The sequence below is a fragment of the Chelonoidis abingdonii genome, chromosome 20 (assembly GCF_003597395.2).
Source record: "Chelonoidis abingdonii isolate Lonesome George chromosome 20, CheloAbing_2.0, whole genome shotgun sequence".
NCBI classification, from domain to species: Eukaryota; Metazoa; Chordata; order Testudines; family Testudinidae; genus Chelonoidis; species Chelonoidis abingdonii.
In genome coordinates, this window is record NC_133788.1 from 22,604,197 (window position 1) to 22,629,508 (window position 25,312).

The window sequence follows — 25,312 nt, forward strand, 5'->3', positions numbered from 1 at the left end:
AGGCAGCAAAGGGCGTGGGTCTCAGATCCCCAGAAGAAACACCTACACTGCTATTTTTAGTGCTGTAGCACAAGCCTGAGTCTGTAGATGCAGGCTCTGAGATTTGATGCCCTGGCTTTTGTTATTTTTGCAGTGTAGATGTACCCTCAGGCACTATACTATAAAGACCAATACAGAATGGCATAGTTCCACCCAGTGACCGTTAAGAACACCTAAAGAATAGTCACCAACCATCTTCTTTGGTGGCACTAGTCCATCATGACTGGTTAACAAATAAGTATATTCATACACAAATAAAAGTATGAACATTCTAAGCACAACTGACACATTTCTGTGTAAGATCATTTTATCTGAATTATAACTCCCAACAGGAGTCATACAAGGCAAGGGTGCTATTCTACTACTAAGATTACTGGTCATTTCTGAAGAATGCACTTAATTCACTTTTAAAACATACATAAAGTCAAGAAGACAAAGGATACAGGACAATAGAAAGGAAAATCCTTACTGTAATTCTTTCTGGGCTCAGTATGCTAACATTTAGTACAACGCACTGTGATGTAAGACATACCTTTCCTCTAGTTACATAAACCCCTTAAGTGTAAGGAGGTGATGTATTAGCCTTTTTCTAATTATCAATTTGCTTGGCTCCTGAAAACAGACATGTAAGAGACTACAATGTCATCTCTTCTTCAGCGAGGAAAAGTGGACAATTCAATGTAATTAACAAACATAGACCAGTCTCTAAATCTTAATCTCTTACCTCCTTCTCCATGGCTGCTTGATGTTTTTTAATTAGCTTTTCCATTTCTGCAGCAAAGTTGTTTCGCTGCGTTTCAAGATCTTTGTCCAACCTGAGGCGATGCTCATCCATCTCTGCCTTCAGTTTGTTCTCCAGTGCCATCAGCTGTTTCTGGTGCTGCCGTCTCATGCGTTTATAGCCAGACATCTGTTCTCGGAGCTCAGAGTCTTGTTCATGTTCCTGCATTTGCCTCGTCACCTAGTAAGACAACCATAGCAGGATAAAGAGTTAATGCATCTTAATCTGTTTTTCAGCATTCTTCAATTTACACAACCAAAGGATTCAACAATGATGTATAACTTTGTTGGAAAGAAGAGCATAAGCTCCAAGGGGCAACAGACAGCTAAAAACTGATTTGACTAAGAGAGACAGCCTTCTTTTGCTACTGTAACACACAAAAGGATCAGACAGGTCCCTAATGGGCTTCTCTTAGTTGTTAACAATGCCTATAAATGAGAGAGAGAGAGAGCGCGCGCACTGTCATCCTGATTTTGCATTTTAACCAAACTCTGTTTTCAAGATGGTTTCTACTAACAAAAACACTTCACAGAGGTGACGAGTAGCACCCTGTATTAGCAGCAATGTAAAGCGTGACTTTACTTTCTCTCTTAGCTTAAAGCAGTATTTCTGCAATAGCTGTAATCTCAGCTAAACATGGTTTAACATAACATTCTCAAATGTCTAGAAACACTTAGCACAGAGACCACTGTGTCTCTCATTTCAAAAGCCTGAACTTTTATAAATGTGACCTCTTTTTCTATGGTGCTATTCACTTCTCCAACACCAGAGGCACAGAAGATGACACCTCAAATGCATTCAACATTAATGTTTATGTTGGAAAATCATGAGTCCAGTTACAGAGGGGTTACAAGCTCTCTGAGTTTCACCAGTAAAAATTAAGGAAAGTCATCCAATTCTACTGTGAAAAATGCTGGTGAGTAACCCAGTTTTACAGATCCACTTTTTATTTTGCAAGATCCAGAACAGAGTTTCTCAAATGTGGCCACCAGGGGTTTTTCCTGCAGCCATGACAGCCTTCTGGGCAGAAATGGGGGAGGGGGCAAAGCAGCGGCCCCTCCCTACCGAGCCATGGGGTTGGGGGTGGGGGACCTTCAGCCCCATCCCTCATCTTCAGCCGTGGAACTCCAGGCTTCAGGACACCTCTCCCCCTACTCCATCGTCTCCAGTCATGGGGCTCTGGGCTTCACCAGGCACCATGGTCAAAAGCCTGGGTTGTGAAGCCGCAGAAGGGAGCTCATGGCACTGGGGGGAGGAGGGAAAGGAAGCAGTGGGACTCATGGGGGCAGTGAGGAGCTCAGGGAGGCAACGGGGATCTGTGGTGGACCAGGGAAGGCAGTGTGGGCCAGGTAAACTAAAATACAATTGTACATTATTTTTATTATAGAATCTGGGGAAAAAAACCTACATAAATAAATGACAATGATTTGGAGATGTATATGTGCATATTTATTTGTTTTTTCTAAAGTTAATTAAGTATTTTAGGAAAATCTGTCAGAGTGACCCTCAGCAAGAATTGGTGGCGCCACTCTGAAGCCACTAAAAATTTTATTGTGAAGCCCTCGATCTATGGTATGGCTTCACAGCAATGCAATAATGGAAACACCATACTGGACTGCCAAGATTATTTTTGTATTGAGGAGGACAGGTTCAGCTGACCAACTTATACATGCATACAGTGTAACATACAGAAACTAGGGTGTAAAATTAGATGGGAATATTTGGTTTTGTGTCATGAAACTATAAACCATTTGATGCTGCAGATTCCCTATGAACTACTAGGCATTGTTTTTGAAAATACATAAGCTATATAAAAATATTTGCCCTGGGGGTTATATTTATATTAGTAAGTTGGCTCTAATTATTTTTGTGATAACATTTTTGAGTGTATGATGACACTTCACATTCTGATGAAATCCTAAAAGCTGCAAGTAACATTATAGCTAAACCTCTAAATTCATCCGGTTTCCACAATTTAAGCAACAGAAAAAACTAAACCTACCAGTGATGCTGTGCGTATAGTAGCAAAGTGCTCTCGATTGCGGTAATGTGGCTTGTGGCGAGATACTTGGGGTGGAGACTGTGGTTCTGATGTCCTTGTTCTAGAATCAGACTCTTCTCTGTAATTTTCTTCCTCCTTAACAGTGGGAAAAATATTAACAGTCAAGAGAATAAGGAGAATCCATGTTACTCACATTGTCATCTGAGTGTGCTTCAAAGACATCCTTAAGAAAACAGAAGCAAAAGTGCATCAGATGCACTAGTCCTGAAAGGCAACTGCTGACAATAAGACAGCTGAAAATATAGAATAGAAAACAGAAACCTTGACCCTGGAACTTAGGATGCTGAAATTTCATTTCATAATGTTATAGCTAAGAGGAAACCAACTTGCTCAACAGTGAGAGTGGAAAAAATAATAAAGCGAAACAGATTATTGAGATGTTCAACAGGCTACTTCCAACCAGCACTCTACATAGCAGATAATATCTTTAACCCAACCAGATAGACAAACTCCTCCTTCACAATCACGCCAGATAACAAGGTTAATTTCACTAACTGTAGAAACACTTAAAGGAAAACACTTTTGATTTCCCATGTCATATTCTATATGTTTATGTTTTGCATCTCTGATTCATCATCAGGCAATTGGTAATTAACTATGTTATACACTAATCAGCTGCCTGAGGAAAAGCATATATCCCTGTTTCATATCTTATTAAAGAAAAAATTACAGCCACTGCCACCATGAACTATGAAAACATACGAGTCTGAAAAGTGTATCATGACCCGTGTAGTAAGAGCAGTGTGGTTCAAAGGGAGACACTGTTGCTGATCCTTCATCATTCCAAGGTAAGTAAGGGAAGTGGTTTCACAGCATGCCATGCTCAGAATGCTGCAATTCTTATCCTGTGTAACTTGGTTCATTAATTAAAAATTCAGTCAAGTAATGGGAAGCCGGGTACTTCAGGAACAGTTCTCTGCCACTGCTGCAGGTCTAATGCTTGAGAACCTACTAATGAAGAAGTAAAAAGGAGGAAGAACACTTACAGCTTCTGCCCTGTAAAACAGCACTGGATGAGCCCAGGACATTCATTAAATAAACCAGTTCCCAATGGGCAATCCCAAACGGGTTTCAAACTAACACAAAATTGCTATGCAGACAATTTAATAAAACAGGCTTTTTAAAAAGTTTTACATCAGCCTTCTGACGAGGACTTCTTTTCAATGCACATTAATCTTTTGGTACAAAATTTTAAAATCTGCACTACTATGCTTACTATGGAAGCAAGGATTTATGCCTCTGTATCAGCCAAAACCTGCATACATTACACCGTTCATACCAAGTGAAATCCCAGTATCATTCAAGCTGGTCTGGCTAGAAAGCTAACACTCACAGGCTTTAAGTGGATGACAGAGCTATTTGACATCACGGTGTGGTCCCCTTCCATCATGTCTAGCTCACTCTTGTCATCTGAGGCATCTGGAAGACTGTTAACACTACTGCTTTGGCTACTGGCACTGATGGACATACTGGGAATGGACTGATTACTTCCGACACTGTTCACTGTTCCTGTCCTGCCAACGCCATGGTCTTGCTCCTAAGGGCAGGAAAAAGAGCTGGTTACCATCTTTAAAATAAAACAGTCCATCACTATTGTAATGTTATCGATCTTGCCAAACAATATGCTAATAAGATGCCTTTATATCAGCATCCACCTGCCAAGTCACTGCAGCTGCCCACTCTTCAGACATATGCTACTAAATGTTTCTTCTGCGGGAATGGTGGGGAGAGAAAAGATCTGCTACAAAATTAACCTGGCTGCTGTCAGATTCTTTTCAGAAGGGAGCACGCTAAGATGTGAAACTCGACAGTGAATAAACAACGCTGTGTCCCCAAAAACTGTTTTGACAGCAGTATTATCTTCCCCTAGGAGCGATGCCAGCACTTTTACAAAGTACTCCTGTCCCTTTTGCACAAGGAGAGAATTGGGCTTTGGCTCTGGCTTGTGGTTCTACCATGTGCTCCATAATCTAGGGTTTAATTCTGTATTTATTTATTTTTGAAGTGTGTGTTTCTACCCTTCATGGTTAGATGAAAAAACCTTCAAAACGTGAACCAGATGTAACTGATGCAATGACGACGGCCAGTGGCCTTGCTTAGGTTGCGATTAGCCCTTATTTCAGGGATCAGTGAAGGTGCACCAGCACAAATCCCTCCAGAAGGCAAGAAATGCCAGGATTTTCACCCTGGTTTCAAGTATAGGTGCAAGTCCTGGCTTTCTTTTCCTACATTAGGAGTTCGCCCCGTTGCGGCTGGCTAGAAACAAGGGTGGACAAGGCCAGAGGCTGCAGCCAACCTGAAGCAATAACTCTGAGTGACAGGAACAGCCTCCATTCATCTTAATGAGTTTATTCTAAATCCTAATGATCATTACTAATATCTCTATGTTGAGAGATCCATCGTCTCTCTTAGCTCTTCTTACCTCCTCCTCTTCCTGTGCTTCTACTGCAGGCCCATTGTGTGCCTCCTGGAAAAGGAGTTTCTTCATTTTGCGATACTGCAGATTGTCCAGTTCTCTCACTGCATCCTTTGTTCTCTGAATCAGGTCTATTAACACTGTTTCAGGCCGTTCCCGAAGAACAAACATGTGCTGCAGAACACACACACATACACAGGTGACTAATATTTCATATCTCCAGTGCATATACTTTGCCAGAAACTACCTTCATGAATTTTGGTCATATTTCTTCCTCCTCCCTAAATAGGTAGAAGAAGAATGTAACCTATAGCCATATTAGCTCTGGCTGGGATTTTATCAGATTTCAGAACCTAGATGAGTTGAGCCTGGTCAGTACTTTGATGGGAGACATCCATGGACTTTAGAGACATTGCAGGAAAGAAGGGGCTGCAACTCAGTTCACTGGAACTCTTCCTTCAGAGATCTTGCCAAGACTAAGGAACAGGATGTTTGATTTTAATAGTACTTAAGCGCTGTCTTCTCTGAGTGATAACACCTTTAAAACACGTTAGCTGGTCAGTCAATCACAGCCAGCTAACATGTTTCTTAGAGGTGTTAAGCTCTGTCTCTATTCTACTCTACTGACTGCTAAGTGGCATTTAAAATCTTAACTAACTTATTTTTTTAAACAGCCTTTTTCCTATTCTAGACCAGGCCTAAATCAATAACTTATCTATACTCAGCATATGGCTCTTTTGGGTGAGACATAAAACGGAGGTTTTGAACATTTATGGTTCCTTCTCACTTTCAGTTCTATAACTGCTGTGCTGCTCAAATTATTAGAAAGACTTAGAATCACAGAATCATAGGGCTGGAAGGGACCTTGAGAGGTCATCTAGTCCAGTCCTCTGCACTCATGGCAGGACTAAGCATTATCTAGCCCATCCCTGACACGTGTTTGTCCAACCTGCTCTTAAAAATCTCCAATGATGTAACATGACTCTCAGCTGAATCTAAATTAGCTCTTTTATTATACCATGGAGAGAGGAAGGGTCAAATGGTATCTAGGATCCTTAAACAGGGTCCACAACACCAGGTACAAGTACCTGTCCCCACCCCCAATCCCTCACTTGCTGCACTCCACTGATGGTTGCATTTTGCCAGAAGGTGAATGGAAACTAATCTGTGTGTGCTTGAAGGTGTTTTATCAGCCTTCTGGATGAACTGTGCTATATAAATGTGAGTCAGCATTAACAATACTAATAGTTTCATTCTGTTATTTTGGAAAGCAGTACTGCAATTTCCAACATTTCTCATATTTCCTAAATATCCCTATTAATTGCCATACAGCTCTTTGCTACTTAGATAGGGAAGGAACATATTCATAAAACTCACAAACATTTATTTTTTCAACACAATTCTCTTCAATTAAAAAGTGTATAGTTGAAAATAAAACTGAACTTTAGAATTCTGACATGGCATGCTATACTCTCACTAAGCCCGTCAGCGGAGAATTCTGACATGGCACACTACACTCCCACTAAGCCCGTCAGCGGAGAATTCTGTTTACTTTTTGAATGGAAAATCCTAGGAAATGTAAAGAACGGAAAAGCCTCATGATCACTTAAGCATTAAAACATACAAAAAGGTGACCATCTAATCCTGCGCTGTCAGCAGTCATGTGCTGATAGTGCAAGAACTTGAAACATAAGTATTTAATAGAAAGCATCATTACAGTAAAAGATGAAAAATCAGAGCCATAGCTTTTACAAGAAGAATGAAAAATTAACCGAAACAAAATCCTGAATGCCACTCGATACCGTCAAGGGAGTCTACAGAAGTCACATTTGTGCAAGGCCATATCAATACCTACTAGTAGGTTCTCAAATTAAGTATATTCACTTATGCATGGATCAGCTCTTTGCAACCATTTAAAGACACTTACTATGTTTCACTGCTAGAGAAAAGGAAATTAAATAGATACAGCACATGGGAGAGGGGAGAAGGAGAAGCCAGGCAACATAACAGGAGGAACTCTGCCAACAAGTGACATGCATCAGTATCAAGAAAAGCAGTATGTGGGAGAAAAATCCACTTGATCATACTGGAGGCTACATTTCAAATCTATCTATAAAGCACATAGGTGCTGGAATAATGTAAAAGCCTGCAGGAGTGTATATAGCACAGGATGAGGAGAAGTAAAGAAAGATATTTTGCTAACCAATGCATGACAGCTCTGTCAGGATTAAGCATAGCAACCACAGGGCACACAGAGTTTCAGGAACTGAAACTCTAACATTTGGTGGTCAGCCTATGGCACTTGCTGAATATTCCATTAGTAACTATGAAGATACAGCTGGATCACTGAATAATCTAGCTAGCTGCTTCAGACACAGAGTAGTAAAGTAGGAATGCTTATACGAAAGAGTGCAGTCCACAAAGTTGGTTAGTTCTTTAGCTTGAGGGTATTAAGGATAACAGACAAAGCACTGTTTAACCTTGGTCTAGAAGAGCAGCAGGTGAGAAAGAAAGTGCTGTAGAGCATTATACTTCATACAATCCTTTCTTTCTAACACCATCTGAGGGGGAAAAAAAACAAGACAAGAAAGCCAACCTTCAGAAGCTCCTCTGATGTAGGCCTGTCTTGAGGAATTTTCTGGAGGCAAGAATCTACGAAGTTTCGAAAATAATCAGACCTATTGCAAGAGAGAAAAAATGTTAACTGAGTTAACTGCTGACTTCTTCATTTTAAACATCTCATTAAGGAACCATTTGTAGCAAAAACAACCTCTTTGCTCTCCCCCCCCAAAACAAACAAACAAACAAACAAAAAAACAAACAAAAAAACAAAGAAACTCCACAACACTTGACACAACATATTTAAGTCAAGCCAGACTCCCTGGCTCCTATGTAGATCCTTTAACCTCAGCTGCCAAACTCGCTCAGAGTCCGAATGCAAGAATACTGTGCAATACAAGAGCAAAGGAAACTTTGTAGCTGTTATCTAAAGGCTCACATGATTCTGAATGCCATCATTAATGGGGTGAATTTCTACACTGTCAAACCACTTTCATTTTGATGGGACAAATTTAACTATCAGATTCAACTAGCACACAGGCCTTGTGCCTGCCCTCTGCCCAGGGTGAGTTTAACCCCCAGCACACTGCATGAGCAGAATACCTAATGTGTCTCAGACATGTCTTCCAAACTATTCTGGAATCCATTGGCAGCGTGGCCATACAGGGGTAGGTGAATATTTCATGAATACGCATCTCTTTGGATGCTGGGCCTCTACATTCTGCCCCTTCCTCATTTAAAGACACAGACTTTCCGACAGACGTTACTACTGACATGGGGTATGGCTACACTTGCAGCCATACAGCGCTGCCACAGGAGCGCTCTCACTGCAGCGCTTTGAAGTGCGAGTGTGGTCGCAGTGCCAGCGCTGGAAGAGAGCTCTCCCAGCGCTGCAGGTACTCCACCTCCCTGTGGGGATTAGCGTACAGCGGCAAGAGCCGCGCCAGCGCTGGGGCACTGTTTACACTGGCGCTTTACAGTGCTGTAACTTGCTGCGCTCAGAGGTGTGTTTTTTCACACCCCTGAGCAAGAAAATTGCAGCGGTGTAAAGCGCCAGTGTAGCCAAGGCCATGGTGATTACAGAACTTGTGAGATTCTCTTTTTCTCCCTCTCCCATCAAAAACCCAGGTAATTACTTGATTTTTTCTTCTACTAAAGTTTTCTAGCAAATTAAATTCTTGAATTTTTTGGTCAGAAAAATCTATAAAATGAGCAGAACCTTTTCTGCAAATATCGTGTGTGAGCACCTAATCAGAACATCTGTGAGGTTATGTAGAACTGATAATGAAATTGTTTTTAATTGTTCACTTTATTAATGTAAGTTCTGTTCACCATTCACTACACTTGCCTGCACTGTAACTTCTGTTCACTGTTTGATTTTGTATTTCATATGACTTGGCATTGTGCCTCTCTCATACAACTTTGTATTAGAAAATTGGTAGAAAACTTTGTATCAAATGTTATAGCCCCTAAGGATAGTATAGTATAAAGTGAAAGAAACATGTGCCTTTTTGCTAGAAGTAGAATAAGATCTCCCCCGCCCCAACTCTGTAATCAATTGCCCCATTGACTGAATGAGGTGTGAATGAGTGAGGCTTGGAAGACACCCACCTCCAGACAGCTACAAGGGACACCCACCTCCAGACAGTTAAAGAGGGAATGGGAGCCAGAGCAAAAGACAATACAACTTGTCAAGTGGGCCCAATAAAGAAGAGCAGACATATTGACGACCTCAGGGATTAGAAGCAAGCACCTTCTTTAGAAAACGCCCTCTTTGAGCAGCATTGGGACAACACCCAGAAAAAAAGCAGCACAAAGACCAACGGACACAGACCAACGGACACAGACCCAGATTTTGAATCTGGTCTGGATTTGCATAAGAGGGAAGCTGCTATAAATACGAGGTGTCTTGCAGAAGGACCCTGGGTCTCGTCTTGTCACCATCGGAGCATCGATCCGGATCGGCAGAAGCCCGGCTCCACCCCTCCCCCATCTAACTCACCTGGCCAGTGCAGTTAAGGGGAGCAACTAGTTGGTAACAACAGCAAGACGGAGTGTGTTTGTGTCTGTGTGTGTGTGTGTGAATGCATGACTGTAATATATCATATGCATATGATAGAGTATTAATTAATACCTGTATTACTAATAAATGTGGCGTTTTGCCTTAATCCCCCTGAAAAGATCCCGTCTAGCACTTTGAGTACAACAGTTAAAAAGGTTGTAAAAGCGCAGTACACTGCATTACAATCGAAACATCAGGACTGCAGCTTAGCAAACAATGTTACTGGGATGCTGGCAGGCCAGATGCCAGTTCTTGTCCAGGCTGCAGACATTAGCTAAGAATCTTAGGACTGGAGGGGACCTTGAGAGGCCATCTAGTCCAGTCCCCTGCACTCAAGGCAGGACCATGTATGATCTAGACCAGTGGTCACCAACCTGTAGATTGCAATAGACTGGTCGACCCTAGAGCCTCTGCCAGACAATTGTGATCTCCAGCTGCTAAAAGTCCGATGGCGCAGTGGGGCTAAGGCAGGCTTTCTTCCTGCCCTGGCCTCATGCCACTCCTGGAAGCAGCCAGGAGGCCCAAGGGAGGAGGAGAAGGGGTCCCCGTGTGCTGCTCCTGCCTGCAAGCACTGTCCCCGGAGCTTCCATTGGCCAGGAATGGGAAATTGTGGACAATGGGATCTGCGAGGGTGGTGCCTGCAGAGGGGGGCAGCATGCAGAGCCATATGCCCCACTCCCAAAGGCCGCGATGGCCGCTCATGGGGCCGGGGAAGCCTGCCTTACTTAGCCCCACTTTGCTGCTCACTAGGAGCTGCCCAAGGTAAGTGCCGCCTGGCAGGAGCCCACACCTCTCCCAGACCCCTGCCCCAGCCATGAGCCCCCAGCACCCCATACTCCCTTGTGCACCCTGAACCCCCTCCTGCACCCCCAACTCCCTGCCCCAGCCATGAGCCCCCTCCCAGAGCCAGCACCCCGTACCCGCTCCTGCACCCTAACCCCTACCCCAGCCCGGTGAAAGTGAGTGAGGGTGGCGGAGAGCAACCAACAGAGGGAGGGGGAATGGAGTGAGCAAGGCGGGGCCTCGGGGAAGGGGAGGGGGAGATTCTGGATTCCACTTAAATTCAAAATTGATCTTGTGCATAAAAAGGTTGGAGATCACTGATCTAGACCATCCCTGACAGGTGTTTGTCTAATCTGCTCTTAAAAAAATCTCCAAAAGATGGAGATTTCACAACCTCCCTAGGCAATTTATTCCAGTGTTTAACCACCCTGACAGTTGGGAAGTTTTTCCTAAACCTCCCTTGCTGCAATTTAAGCCCAATGCTTCTTGTCCTGTCTTCAGAGGTTAAGAACAACAATTCTTCTCCCTCCTCCTTGTAACAACCTTTTATGTACTTGAAAACTATTCTCATGTCCCCCCTCAGTCTTCTCTTCTCCACACTAAACAAACCCAGTTTTTTCAATCTTCCTTCATAGCTCATGTTTTCTAGACAGTTAATCATTTTCGTTGCTCTTCTCTGGACCCTCTCCAATTTGTCCACATCTTTCCTGAAAGAACTGACAGCCTTGTAGCTGGATACAAGACTAGATCACCTATATGTTAGTTTTGCTCAGAATAAGTATTTATTAAGAATGTGTTTCGTCTCTGTGAAGTACTTGTAAATTGCCGCACGCATTAGTCTCACTTGTAATATCTGTACTCCATGCTGTAAGAAAATATGTAAGTTTTGTTGTATAACTTTGAAAATGTTTGCTCAGAACTTGTGAACTCAGGCATGGGAATCATCTCCGGCCCTGTCCATCCACAAGGACTATCAAAATCAGATGTGCCATCAAGGATCATCACAATACAAAGGATTAGTTAATGGCCCTGTCCCACTTAGGAAATGCTATCTGCAAGGAAGCTTGTCATGTGGGCTTTGAAGCTGAATGAAGGAAATAAAACAAACCCATTGGAAAATTTTCCATCTTTTTTTCTGTTTAAACTCTGAAGGGCCAGAGATTCTAAACTGAAGCCAGAGATTCTGGGGTTGCCTGCTGAGTCTGCCCTGAAAGAGACTTTGAATTGACAGACCACTACAACTATCACTCTTAGAATTTAGATGGTACCTCATTTGTGTATATTTTTGCCTACTTGAACCTGTAGAGTTCTCGTTCTTTTTTCCTAGTTGGTAATCATTTAGATAGTTTATTACAGGATCGGCTACAGGCGTGGTCTCTGGTGTAATATCTAGGATACTAATTGATTTGGGGTAGGCGCTGGGTATTCCGTGCCTGGAAGCAACCCAAATGGGTGTGATTTTTGGCATATGTGATCTTTTTATCACTAATTCCAGTTTGTCTGGGTAGCAAGATAGACTGGAGAATCATAGCTTCCTACTCAGATTTGAACCTTAGCGTTTATAACCTGAGAAGCTAGCATGACCCCCTCTAAGCTTAATTACCAGCTTAGATCTGATATCGCTGCCACCAGCCAAGAATTTCCAGCGTCTTGGCTCACTCTGGTCTCCCCAAAACCTTCCCTGGGGGACCCCAAGACTCAGAGGCTCTGAGTCTTACCACAAGGAATAAACCATTCCCCACCTCTCTCCCACCCAGAATTTCCTCTCTGGGCTAACCTGGGAGTTACTGAGCAACCTCTTTACATCACAATACCAAGAGCATGTCTCCTCTCTTCCACAAAGAGACAAACCCAAAGACAAGGCAACAGAAAAGATTCTTCTCTCTTTCCCCATAGCCTCTTCCCGCCCTGGGACACTAGGAGAGTAAACACAGAGAGCAGTCCCCGCCGCCCCCCACCCCCGTCTTTCCTTTCTCCCACCAATTTCCTGGTGGGTCAACTAGAAACAAAAAATCAACAGGCTCTTAAAAGCAAAACTTTTAATAAAAAAAGAAGAAAGAATAGAACAACAGTTCTCTGTAACCTAGATGGTAAGATACATGTTTTTCAACTTACAGAAAACGAATAAACATAGAAAAGGATAAACAGCCTTACCAAAAACAATACAATTTAAAAGTACTTATAGCCAAATACACATAAAGACCCACCAGCCAGATACACAGATGCAAATCAGCCAAAACACTTTAAAAGACTATACTTTGCTAACTTTGTACTTACATCTGGGAAACAGAAGATTAGAAGACTGGAAACAGACCCTCTCATAGCTAGAGAGCACAGAACAGACAAAGACCTCAAGACCAAGAAACACCCCCAAATTCCCTCCCTTAAGCTTTGAAAAATCCGGTTTCCTGATTGGTCCTCTGGTCAGGTGTTTGGTTCCCGTTGTTAACCCTTTACAGGTGAAAGAAACATTAACCCTTAGCTCTCTGTTTATGACAGTCTGGGTAGCAAGACAGACTGGAGAATCAAAGGGGCCTGTCTGTGACTCCATGGTAAGACTGTTATAGTGATGCAGAAGTTCACATTTGTTACTGACTTGATGAAATCTAAATCTAGAACATACCAGCAGTTTGAGGGGTCTGCCCTGGGGTAGGCACTCATGGTCATGAGCCACTGCAGACAGTGTGACAATTATTACCAAGTTTTTTACTCTTAAAATTGATTCATCTGTATGCTGATTCAAAAGAAGATCTTCAGGACCAGGAGGTACAAAATGAGACTATTTTATGTGTGTTTGCAAACTCTATGTAACAACAGCAAATACATAATCAGTGGTTTTCTTCAGTGAGGTAGTAGTTCCACAAACCAAGATTTGGGTTTCATAAACTTTGTTTTTAATAATATAAAAATATTCATTTGCTGCTAACTCTGGGTTACCTTACCGTGGGATTTTATGCTCTTACAGCAAGTCTGTTGCGTTTCTGGACTTGCTGCATTCCTAGTCTCTAAAATATTCACTTATTCATAGTGAATTTTGTGCACATAAAATGTACAGTGCACCTACTTATCAGCCTTTCAGCTCACATCTTCCCAACAAGAACTCAGCATGACAAATGCTCCTCTCTCAGTAATACTCACCATTCATTCGACTGTAGTGTAGGGGATTCATTCTGTGCTATGTGATATAAGGCACTCATTGCGTTCATATTAAACAAAGGAGGCTTCCTTTCCGCTATACATAAAAGAAAATAATTGTTATACAGGGAAATAGTCTCACAATTTCCCCTTAATTTATTCCCATCACTTATAAAAACACAACAGTAGGACCACTAGTGCCTGAACATGGAGCCCCAAACCAACCCTGACCCTGCAACAAGATGTGCTGCCATGTGCTCCCACCATTGGTTTTACTCCTGCAGAAGATGAAAGCTCTTTGAAGATCAAATGTCTTGTCATGTCAAGCTTTCAAATTCTGTGGGTCGTCATGACGGAGTTCTCACTCTAAATTACCAAACTATAAATAAATCATCAGTAAGATCCACACTCAGTGGCTGCACAGCCACAATATGGGCTCTGGCCAGTTTCTTACACAAATTATTTTAAAACCTAAAAGTACTCAAAGTCCAATAGGATGGTAGCAATGTGGACAAAGCTGGTTACTGAAGCTGTCACAACCACACTTCATTGACTGAACATATATATGTTCACTCAAGAACAAGCAAATTCTTCACTATTTTGAGGGTAGATTCTCTGGCTCTCCTTTCTCTTGCAAGCTTGTGTAGTCTCTTAGGACCAACACAGTATGAAATTTTAATAAGGAAGGAGACGATCTCACCGAAACAGCAGAATAGAAGGTTCATCAGAATGTTTACTAGGTAAAACTATAAAACTGAAGCTCACTGCAAACATTCCAAGGAAACAGTTAAAATTATGACATTTATACCCAGGGCCGCCCAGAGGATTCAAGGGGCCTGGGGAAAAGCAGGGGAGCTGCGGCGCTTGTACTCACCCGGCGGTGCTCCAGGTCTTCGGCGGCATTCTGGCAGCGGGGGGCCCTTCAGTCGCTCTGCGTTTCTGGCAGCACTGAAGGGCCCCCCGCCGTCGAAATGCCGCCGAAGACTCAGACTGCCGTCGGGCCAGGGCTCGGGCCTGCGGCAAATTGCCCCTCTTCGCCCCCATTCTGGGCGGCCCTGTTTATACCCAGGGGAAAATGCAACTGAAGAATTTTTTTTAACATAGGATTCAGTTCCTATTTTCAGCTTTTTATGTTCTACCGGTCCTTGGCATACACACATTCTCCTCTCTACCCCCCACCAAGTACTTCACAATAATATATACGATGGATGTCAATGGACACTCTTCCATGTTTTGGGATTTAGTAAAACACCCTCATGCCCCACCAGAACTCTGAAACTGAGGGATGATGCCCCCCACTTCAAGCCAAAAATCATACAAAAAAGCAAGCACACTTCATAATGCAGAAACTCAGTATGCAATAAGGCACAAAAGGGGTGTGGTCACCATGAGCTAACTGCATTCTTGGGACACTGGATCCAGCCAAACCTTTCTAGCCCACTCAGAGCATGATTATGTCATGATAGCCATGCCCCTTAAAGCTGCTTTATATTGGCAACAAAAATCTTTACTCTGAAGGAGTCTCTTTTATACTGGAAGAAAATGAAGCTGACAGCCTGGAATGTTAGACAGCAATTTTAACTAAACTGTGTATTTCTGAGAATGTTCACCAACCAACCAGACTGTTCATTTAATCCATGACATTTTAGAACAAACAGTAAGATACGACGAGGCAGTTACTACAGCCCCAGTTACGCTGGGATGCAGGAAGGAATAACTTTGCTACCTTAGGGGGCATTGGTATCGAAGTGCTATTATTAAGTTGCATCTTTATCATGAAAATATTACACATTAGGGTAAAAGGAAATTGTCACGCACCTGGAACCCTTTTAAGCAGACATGCTGCTTTAAGTAGCCCATTCTAACTGTAGCGCCATGATTTATTTCCTGGGTGAGGGTGTTAATACTTCAAGACTGAATTGTTCCAAATCTTCCTCAAGAGATCTTCCAGATAAATTTATTCATGTGTGACAACACACTCTGAAAATAGCTATGAAGCTGTCTGTTTAACTCAGGTGTGAGCAAACTACGGTCTACAGGCCAGATCCACTCCACCAACCATTTTAATCAGGCCCTTGAGCTCCTTCTGGGGAGCAGGGTCTCAGGCTTGCCCCGTCCCGTGCTCCACATGGGGCACAGGGTCGGGGGCCACTCCACATGACTCTTGGAAGCAGCAGCATGGCTCCCCTCCAGCTCCTATGTGCAGGGGCAGCCAGGGGGTTCCGCTCTGCACACTGCCTCTGCCCCAACCACTTCCCCCACAGCTCCCATTGGAACTGCAGCCAGTGGGAGCTGCAGGGGTGGTGCCTGAGGATGGGGCAGCATGCAGAGCCACCTGGCTGCGCCTCCACCAAGAGCCGGAGAAGGGACATGCTGCTGCTTCCGGGAGCTGCTTGAAGTAAGCAGTGCCCTGAGCCTGCACCCCTGAGCCTCTCCCCATGCCCCAATCCCCTGATCTCCCGCCCGCTGAACCCCTCAATCCCAGCCCAGAGCACCTCCTGTACCCCAACCACCTCATTCCCAGCCCCACTCCACAGCCTGCACCCCCAGCTGAAGTCTGCAGACCTTCCGAACTCCAACCCATTGCCCTGGCCCTGATCCCCATCCCACCCTCTGAACCCCTCAGTCCCAGCCCAGAGCACCCTCCTACACCCCAAACTCCTCATCCCCAGCCTCACCCAAGAGCCTGCACCCGCAGCTGGAGCCCTCACCCCTCAACACACACTCCACCCCCCTGCCCCAGCCCAGAGCCCCCATCCCACACCCTGGACTCCTCATTTCTGGCCCCATTCTGGAGCCCACACCCTCAACCAGAGCCCTCATCCCCTCCTGCACCCCAACCCCAATTTTGTGAGCATTCATGGCCCACCATACAATTTCTATTTTCAGATGTGCCCCGCGGGCCAAAAAGTTTTCCCACTCCGGTTTAAACCAAACTTCATGAACATAAGACTCCTCAAGGAAACTTTATTCTGTATACAAATATTGAAGTTAACATTTTGCTTTTCAGTTTTAAAGTCATATGTGATTTTGGTACTTTAGGATCTATTTTTGTACATTCTTCTCCGTGTGGATCATTCTCTCTCATTCAGATGTTAACTGACCTCATGTGATGGAGTAGGGACTGTCTGTGTGGGGAACGGGAAAGCAGGGGATGTCTGTAGGTGAGGGACAGGTAGTCAGGGTGTAATGTGAGCCGGCAGGGGGGAGGGGGAGCTGCTGGGCGGAGGAGAAGGAAACAAAGGGTTTTGTCTTCGGCCGGAGGAGGAGAGGCAGGACAGTTTGGGTTTGGGCTATGGGGAGGAATTCAGGGGATCCTAGCTGGGATCCAAGCACCCTGAACCCCCAGAAGGACTCAGTGGAGGGGTCCGGACTGTGCCTGCAAGCTCTGCTGTAACCTGTGTTCCTGCTGTCCAATAAACCTTCTGTTTTACTGGCTGGATAAAAGTCACTGTGGGTCCCAGGAAGAGGGGTGCAGGGCCAGACTCCGTGACACCTCACACAAAGCGTAGATGCTGTAAGTGCTAGAGGGTTTGCTATTTTCCTTGTCTATAAAAATCTCTTCCTTTGTGTAATGAAAATGCCAGTTCAATTAACACAAAACTGGAAACTTACTCTTGATTTTTGATTAAGAACTTACCACTTCACCCTAAAGATCATGTTCTAAAGCCATCAGAACAAGGAAGCAAGCACAGGTCTCGTCCATGGTAACTCAGATCAATACACTCCAGGGTTAAACAATTCAGACTCACAGAATGAAGTTTAAACATTCTTTTCAGTAGAAATTAACTATACTCTACAGCATTAACTCCAGAAGTTGGAAACAGAAGAAAATCTGTCAGGTAGTCTAGTACTTTGAAAGGAAGATGGCTTACCTAACTCAATACATGTTATTCCAAGAGACCAAACATCTACTTTGCCATCATACTGCCCTTCATCCATGGCTAAAATTACTTCTGGGGCCATCCTAAAACATAAAATTAAATTCTCAAAAAATTCTACATAATCATTACAATACGTCATAAGCATTTCAATACTCCATAATTGGCCATGTGACAAATTGACTAATTTGAACTATTAAGATGGAAAGAAACATTGCACAGAATATTATGCATATGCCTGGGTCACTTCAGTTTGAATTTGATCCCAACCCGGTGAACTCCAGAATGCAATACAACGGGTAGATCCACACTGGCAAAGCCTGCACAATGCATTCTTGTCTTATACCCAGCTCTTCACATTTCTGAGCATTACAACCCTGCTCCACCCACCTCTCCAATAGTCTATTTAGCTACCCAATACTGGTAATCCAACTACCACATGAACATAAAACCAGCCACACTGAGTCAGACCAATGGTCTATCTAGCCCAGTATACTGATTTCTGACAGTTGCTGGTGCCACATGCGTCCAGGGAGTAACAAAACTAGCCAACTTCGAGTGAAGCTGTATATATACACCACAGATTAGATGTAAAAGATCAAACCATACAAGATGTCTGCAAAGATTTCTGTTCAATCAAACTGGTTTTTTCTATGAAAAAACCCTCTTTAGTAAATTGAACAGCCAGATGCCATGAGAACGTTTGAAGTTTCAAATAATGGTATTGGTTGAATAAAGCATGCACATATTTGCTTCAGGATCATCATTATAGCTACTTACAGTCAGGGTAAATATAATAGCAAAATATATACAATTTATGAAAAGTAAATAAAAGTATTATACACACACATAGGAGAGCACTGAACTGTCCTTTCCTTAAAATCTGAACAGATCAAACTTTTCATAGCACTTAATGTTATATTTGCAATGTACATTTTGATTGTAATAGAAATATACGTCTCAAACGTGGATTTTAGTAAGGCCCAAACAAATTAGACAGCCTACCAAAAAATGTTACTTCCTGAAGCCACAGGTGCGTAAAAACAACAACAACAAAAAAAACCTTTCCTTACCAATATGGTGTCCCCACAAATGAATTGGCAGGAGATGCTATGGAAGCAGATCCAAAGTCAGCAAGCTTCACCTGGCCTGGCTCTGTCAGCAGGATATTTCCTGCCTTGATATCTCTGGTTATGGAATACAAACATTACTATTACATCCCTAAGCAAGAAAAGCATCCATAACACAGCCACAATGGAGCGTGCCATCATTCACAGGTTCAAGTTATAGAACACACTGACCCCTGTATGAGAGTTTCAATAATGAGGGGTCATAGCCTTAATAGTATGCCTGATCTTGGAATCTAGGTTAGTGTCTTGAAAAATAAACTTTAGATTTCAGCGACTTCTAACAGCACCAAGAATTATTTAAACACCATGACTGCAATCCATCAAAACCGTAAGAGATGGCTAGCTCCCCTTTTTAGACATTCTACAGAAAAATTTAATGGTTCCAAAAACTAACTCATTTTATTCCTACCAAAATGTGAGAGGAATCTTTAAAAAAATTATTTAGACTGTTTGACTTCCTTTATTGCCATTTTTCCCTCTGTGTGTATTACATAAAGCTAGTTTTTAAGAGGATTACTTTTCTTTATTGGAAAAAAATACCACGCAACTTTCACACTGACGCTGCACTATGTGCTTAATCAGCCTTGGTGCTCTGTGCGTCAAGGGATGAGCATCACCACTGAATTCTACCATATCAAATGGGAAATGCACAGCAAATTCAAGTCACAACTACAATAAACCAGATATAAAAGATAAGGGGATTTTCCTTGCATTTTAGAATTATTGTGAATTACTAATTCTAGAAATATGGACACTGCAAAAAAAAATGTCTCTACTTACGAACCTTAAATGTCATTTCCATTATTGGGGTGATCAGGATGCAATCAACAAGATAAATTACCTGAAAGTGTGTGACACAGTAACTCTGTAAGTACTTACCTATGGATCATATTGTGAGAATGCAAGTATGCTAGTCCCTGGAGAGCACCATGGGTAATTGCTGCTATTTCCACCTCTTGCAATGGTTTTTTATGAACTTAAGGAAGGAGTACATTTGAAATTCATTATTAAAGAAAACAACGCAGTTTACAAAGTTCAGTGAATACTTTCAAAAATGTAAACACAGACTTAGAAAACTGTAAGTTTTAGTTTTACAAGGCTTATGTCCTGCACGAGAAGCGCACACCCAGTTTAGCAGTTGATAATATACTATATAATCTGGAATCAGATGTAATCCTCTAACTATAACACTGCAGCTACTCATTCTATCAAAAACAGGCCACACTGCTAAATTCACATCTAAATTCTTGTCAGCTTTTCGACCATTTTACCAATAGTATTTGAGATGAACATTTAATTTAACATTAATGAACCGCAACAAAAAAATTACAACAAATCTTTTCTCCCAGAACTCTTCCAGAGGCCAAATGAACTACTCTGTAGCTCATCTCAAACAGTTTGACAGGAAGCAAAGGTAACTAACAAAATGCTTCATTTAGCAAACCCTTGCTACTGGGTGTAGTGACACTGTAGTCAGTGGGACTACTCCGGCACTAAGTATTATGCCTAACAGCAAGGGTTTGCACAATTAAGCTCTGAAGCTGCATAAAAGGAATACAAACAGATGGTTGAAGATTTATTTAAAGATAGTAGGAGAAGACAAATTCTGTGCCTAGGAAAGCTATGCATTACAGAAAAAACCTGCAGATATGTAAAATTTTGAGCTATTGCAATTTTTCATTCCCTGCCCCCAAAATAATTAAATAACTGAACATTGTAGAACAACCCTGATCCATAGTCTGTTGGATTACAAATTTCTCAGTTTCAATGAAAAAAGTCTTTGAGACATACCTTCTAGTAAGTCTGAGGCTGATCCTAAACAATATTCCATAACAAGCTGTGTGGGGAGAAACCAAAATAATGTATTAGAGAATACCTAAAGATAAATACATGGTGACTAGATTTCATTGGCTTGTGACTAGTTGGTGATGCAGCATTCATTCACGTACTATGAATCTTACAACAGGAATTTGCCTTGCGTTCCGGCTGTAACTGCCATCATCTCACGAACCTTCAGAAAAATAAGCCTAGGCCCAAGATAATTTAGGTATTGGAAAAACAGATTTTACAAAACAATCCCAACAGCAATGTTTCCATATTTCTGTTTAAATTCCAGTGAATTTAAATTCCCCTCAAACTTAGTTATACTGTACATCTTTGATAAGGAACAGAGAAGAAAGGGGAATTACATATTGTATATAAGGCAAGGGTAGTGTTCAGCTATGTACCCTTAGAACATAAAAGCAGTAGTAGAATGGTGTGAGGTTTACACTAGAAACTTTTGCCAGTTTAGCAATGTTGAATAAGGGTGTGATTAAAGACATGTGATGCCAGCAAAAGCCCTAGTGTAGATCAGTTATATCAGTATAAAAATGCTTCTGCTGGTATAGATTATTTTGCTCAGGACACTGGTATAAGCTCTCCCAGCAAAAGCTCTGTCAGTATGAACTGCATCTATACTAGGTGGATTTGCTGGTATAGCATCTTAGCCAGACCCGCAAATCTTTCCTGGTGTAGACTAGGCCTAACTGGAGAATACCAGCATCCAAATATGATGATACAATAATCTAATATTATTCCTAACGTTGGGCCCTATTCTAGCACCCTTACTGATGTTGAGCAGTACCTTACTATAGGAACAATTCCCACTGAAATGAACCGAACTGCTCTTTTAGTGAAGAATCACACAGAGTACAAGGAGCAGAATAGTGCCCATAGCAAATTACATACAAAAGAGATAAATAGAGTACATAATTACTTACCAGGAATGCTCAAATTATATTCAATAAGTTTATCATATTATTTACAGCTAATCATTTATTTGTATTTAGATTATTTTGTTATAGTCAGATTTCTCAAACACTTTAAAAATTTTTGTATAGGTCTTATAGTACTATGGATATTGATTTATGAAAAGTATTTACACATTAATAGAATTTAATACACAATTGCTTTGTAATATTGAACTACTCAATTTTATCAATGAACTGTGTGATTTGCAACTTCTTCCTGTATGTAGATAAATATATATTTGCAATGAGCAGTTCAATGAAGAAAGGCTTTTTGACTGTATATGCACACTCTTCTCTATAACGTTTGAACCTAAAAACTGCAGCACTAGTCTAGCGCAGTGGTCTCTAAACATTTTTGTCCGTGACCCCCCCCTTACCTGGTCCGTGCCCCCCTAGGAGCCATAGCTGGGAGCGGGGCCAATGTGGGAGCCAGGGGCCACGGCCAGGAGCAGAGCTGTGGCCGAGGCTGGGGTCTGACTTGAAGCTGGGGCCAGAGTGGAGCTAGGAGCAGAGCAGGACTGGGGAGAACTTCTTCTCCACCCTCCGTGGGGGCCTGTCTGGGGCCCCACTGCACCCCTACAGGGGTGTGCCCCACAGTTGGGGGACTACTGGTATTGTGCATAAGAGCCAGAAAGTGAAATTGATTATTCAGCCTTATATCATCCAAAGGGTGTAAAAATGAAAAGGCAAAATAAACAAATAGCATCGAATGGGTAAAAGTAAACGAGACTGTCCAAATGGGGAGAATTTAAAAAAATCTGTGATAAAACAAGTGATTTTAAATATACAATTTTACAATCTGACTATCCATTTAAAAGAATGAATCAGTTATATACAGAACACAGTCAAAATGTAAAACACGGACCCAAAGAAAATAGCTCACTGGGACATCAGATACACTGTTAGACAGTAAATAAAACTGCCATATTTTTTTCCAGTGCAGTGAAAATTAATGAAATGCATTCTTCCTCTCCTCCCAGCAAGAATCAAGTGGCCAAGTACTTGGTTTTTATTTAACAACCCAGCAATAAAATGAGTTCTGGGTACTAATATCAACATACCCCTTCAGGAAGTGAGGAGGAAGTTTTCAGGGTCTCTGGACTTGCCTTACATGGTTCACAGAATCCACTGAGCCTGGATGCATATTTCTAAGCATCTTGGGGTACCTTTTCCTTATCACTCTGTAGGAGACAGAGATTTCAGGTGCCTTCCCCTTCAGCCAGCTGGAGACATGTGTTTACTTAAATTTGCCCTCAACCAAAACAAGAGAAGTTCAGAGTGGAGAGCGGCTTACCCATGCTGTATGCTCACGCAAATAGCAGCCTTTGTATTCTATACTGTTAGGATGTTTTATTCTTTGTAGGAACTTGACTTCCTTAATAATATCCTGCCATTTCTGTGGAAAAGAAAAAGAATAGGAAGAAACTTTACAAAATTGTTACTTAACAGAAGCGGGGAAGAGAGAAGAAGTGACCTAACCAAGACAAAACAGGGTTTGGAGGCAGGGGGACACCTGCATCCGCCTCAAAATATTTGAAGTTTGGAATTCAAAAAAAAGTTATATTAATACCATGACTTATACCGCCCCACTTTGCAACAAGAAAGTATCACATTTTACAGTTTTATTTATCTAGAGAATAAAAATTTAAAGGAATTATATTTTATGGTAAAGATCTCTCAATTAACGTAATATTTTATACATATGCACGCACAGAACACACCACAACATTTGATATCTGAGCTCTCCTGCAGAGTCCACACTTCATATTCCAAAAATTAAGTTGGCCCTTCTTAGGGCTTGGCTACACTGGAGAGTTGCAGCGCTGGTGGTGGGTTTACAGCGCTGCAACTTACTCACCATCCACACTTGCAAGGCACATACAGCGCTGCATCTCCCTGGCTGCAGCACTGGCTGTACTTCTGCTCTGCTTGGGGTATAACGATCTGGCCACCAATAAGCGCGAGTCGAATTGGGCCTACAGAGGTATTTGGAGATATCCCAGAATGCCTGTTCAGACACTACTTCTGTCGCATTTCAGTTCACCTGCCCTTTAAATGCCCTGGGAATTTTAAAAATCCCCTTCCTGTTTGCTCAGCCAGGTGTGGAGTGCAATCAGTGAATCTTTCCAGGTGACCATGCCTCCACGAGCCAAATGAGCCTCAGCATGGAGCAATGGCGTGTTGCTGGACTCATCAGTGTTTGGGGTGAGGAAGCTGTGCAGTCACAGCTGCGCTCCAGCCGTAGAAATTATGATACCTATGGGCAGATATCAAGGGCCACACTGGAAAGGGGCCATGCCCGGGACGCGGTGCAGTGCAGGGTTAAAGTGAAGGAGCTGCGGAGTGCCTATTGCAAAGCCTGCGAGGGAAACCGCTGCTCCGGCGCTGCCCCCACGACCTGCTGTTTTTACAAAGAACTGGATGCGATACTTGGGAGTGACCCCACTGCCAATCCGACAACCACAATGGACACTTCAGAGAGGGGGGAAGAAACCGAGACTGAGGGTACTGGGGTGGGGGGGAGATACCCCGAAGTCCCAGGAGGCATGCAGCCAGGAGCTCTTCTCAAGCTAGGAGGAAGGTAGGCAGTCACAGCAGCCAGTAGTTGGTGAAGGACAAGTAACCGCTCCGGGTTACCAGTAAGCGGCTTTTATTTTCAGGATGGAAATGTTTTGGGAGAGAAGGGAGGGTTAGGGCTGCATGCATGCATGCCTAGATGTGGAATAGCCCATTGATGTGGTCTATCACGTCGCGGTAATCGGCCTCGGTAACCTCTTCAAAAGTTTCAGCCACAGCGTGGGCAATGCGCTTGCGCAAGTTTATAGGGAGAGCCACTGTGGTCCTTGTCCCAGTCAGGCTAACGCATCCGCGCCACTGTGCTGCAAGGGGTGGGGGGACCATTGCTGCACACAGGCAAGCTGCAGAGGGGCCACGGTGGAATCTGCATTGCTGTAGAAGACCCTCCCGCTCTTCCCAAGTGACCTGCAGCAGCGAGATATCTTCCAGGATTAACTCCTGTGGAAAATGTTGGGAGACTGTTCAGTGTAGATGCCGCCCGCAGCAGTTTGCTTTCCCCAACACACAGAAACCCCTGCACATCTCTGAAGCAATCAGTCCCCCTTACTCACCATTTCGTGGGTCCTGTGGGTCATGTGCGCTCTGTTTGATATGGGAAAAGTATGCTAAAGTGAAGACTGTAAACTCCTTCACTGTGTGGGAATAACTGTCTGGGTGAGATTATAAACAATGCTGCCTCTGTTAACTGTTGCCATTTTTGCCTTTCGAAAAAGTCCTTGACTACTTGACTGCCCGTTATCATCGACTGCTCAGAGGCTACAAAACCTCAGGAAGAAGCCGCAAAAAAGCAAAGAAGACATGCTGAAAGCAGTTATGGATCACTCTGCTAGAGAGAGAGTAAAAAACTGCAGGACTGGAGGGAAAGGGAAAGCAGGATCCACCAGAGAAACGCAGCGGCTAAGAAAAGCACAAAGCAGCTGATAAGCATCCTGGCGCGCCAAGCGGACTCTATCCAGGCACTCGTAGCCATGCAGGAGAGCACTACCACGCTGGCCCCCGCCCCAAAGCTCTTTCCCTTGTGCCCCAGTGTCAGCTCCAAACCCCCTTCCCCAGCATCCAGGTTCTTACCACCACCAGCTGCCCCCAACACCTGTA

At 43.0% G+C, this 25,312-nt stretch overlaps 1 protein-coding gene across 1 annotated transcript in view; it reads right to left on the minus strand.

Annotated features, from left to right (window-relative positions):
• TAOK1 (TAO kinase 1) overlaps positions 1-25,312 on the minus strand; it is a 67,366-nt gene that overhangs the window by 24,261 nt on the left and 17,793 nt on the right. Inside the window, exons 3-13 of the mRNA XM_032788761.2 lie at positions 22,935-23,036; positions 20,640-20,685; positions 19,728-19,824; positions 18,792-18,905; positions 17,713-17,804; positions 13,841-13,934; positions 7,895-7,976; positions 5,305-5,472; positions 4,216-4,419; positions 2,823-2,957; positions 764-1,000 (exon numbers count right to left, since the gene is read on the minus strand). Of these exons, the coding sequence (XP_032644652.1) occupies positions 764-1,000; positions 2,823-2,957; positions 4,216-4,419; positions 5,305-5,472; positions 7,895-7,976; positions 13,841-13,934; positions 17,713-17,804; positions 18,792-18,905; positions 19,728-19,824; positions 20,640-20,685; positions 22,935-23,036 (1,371 nt within the window). The remainder of the gene's footprint in view (positions 1-763; positions 1,001-2,822; positions 2,958-4,215; positions 4,420-5,304; positions 5,473-7,894; positions 7,977-13,840; positions 13,935-17,712; positions 17,805-18,791; positions 18,906-19,727; positions 19,825-20,639; positions 20,686-22,934; positions 23,037-25,312) is intronic.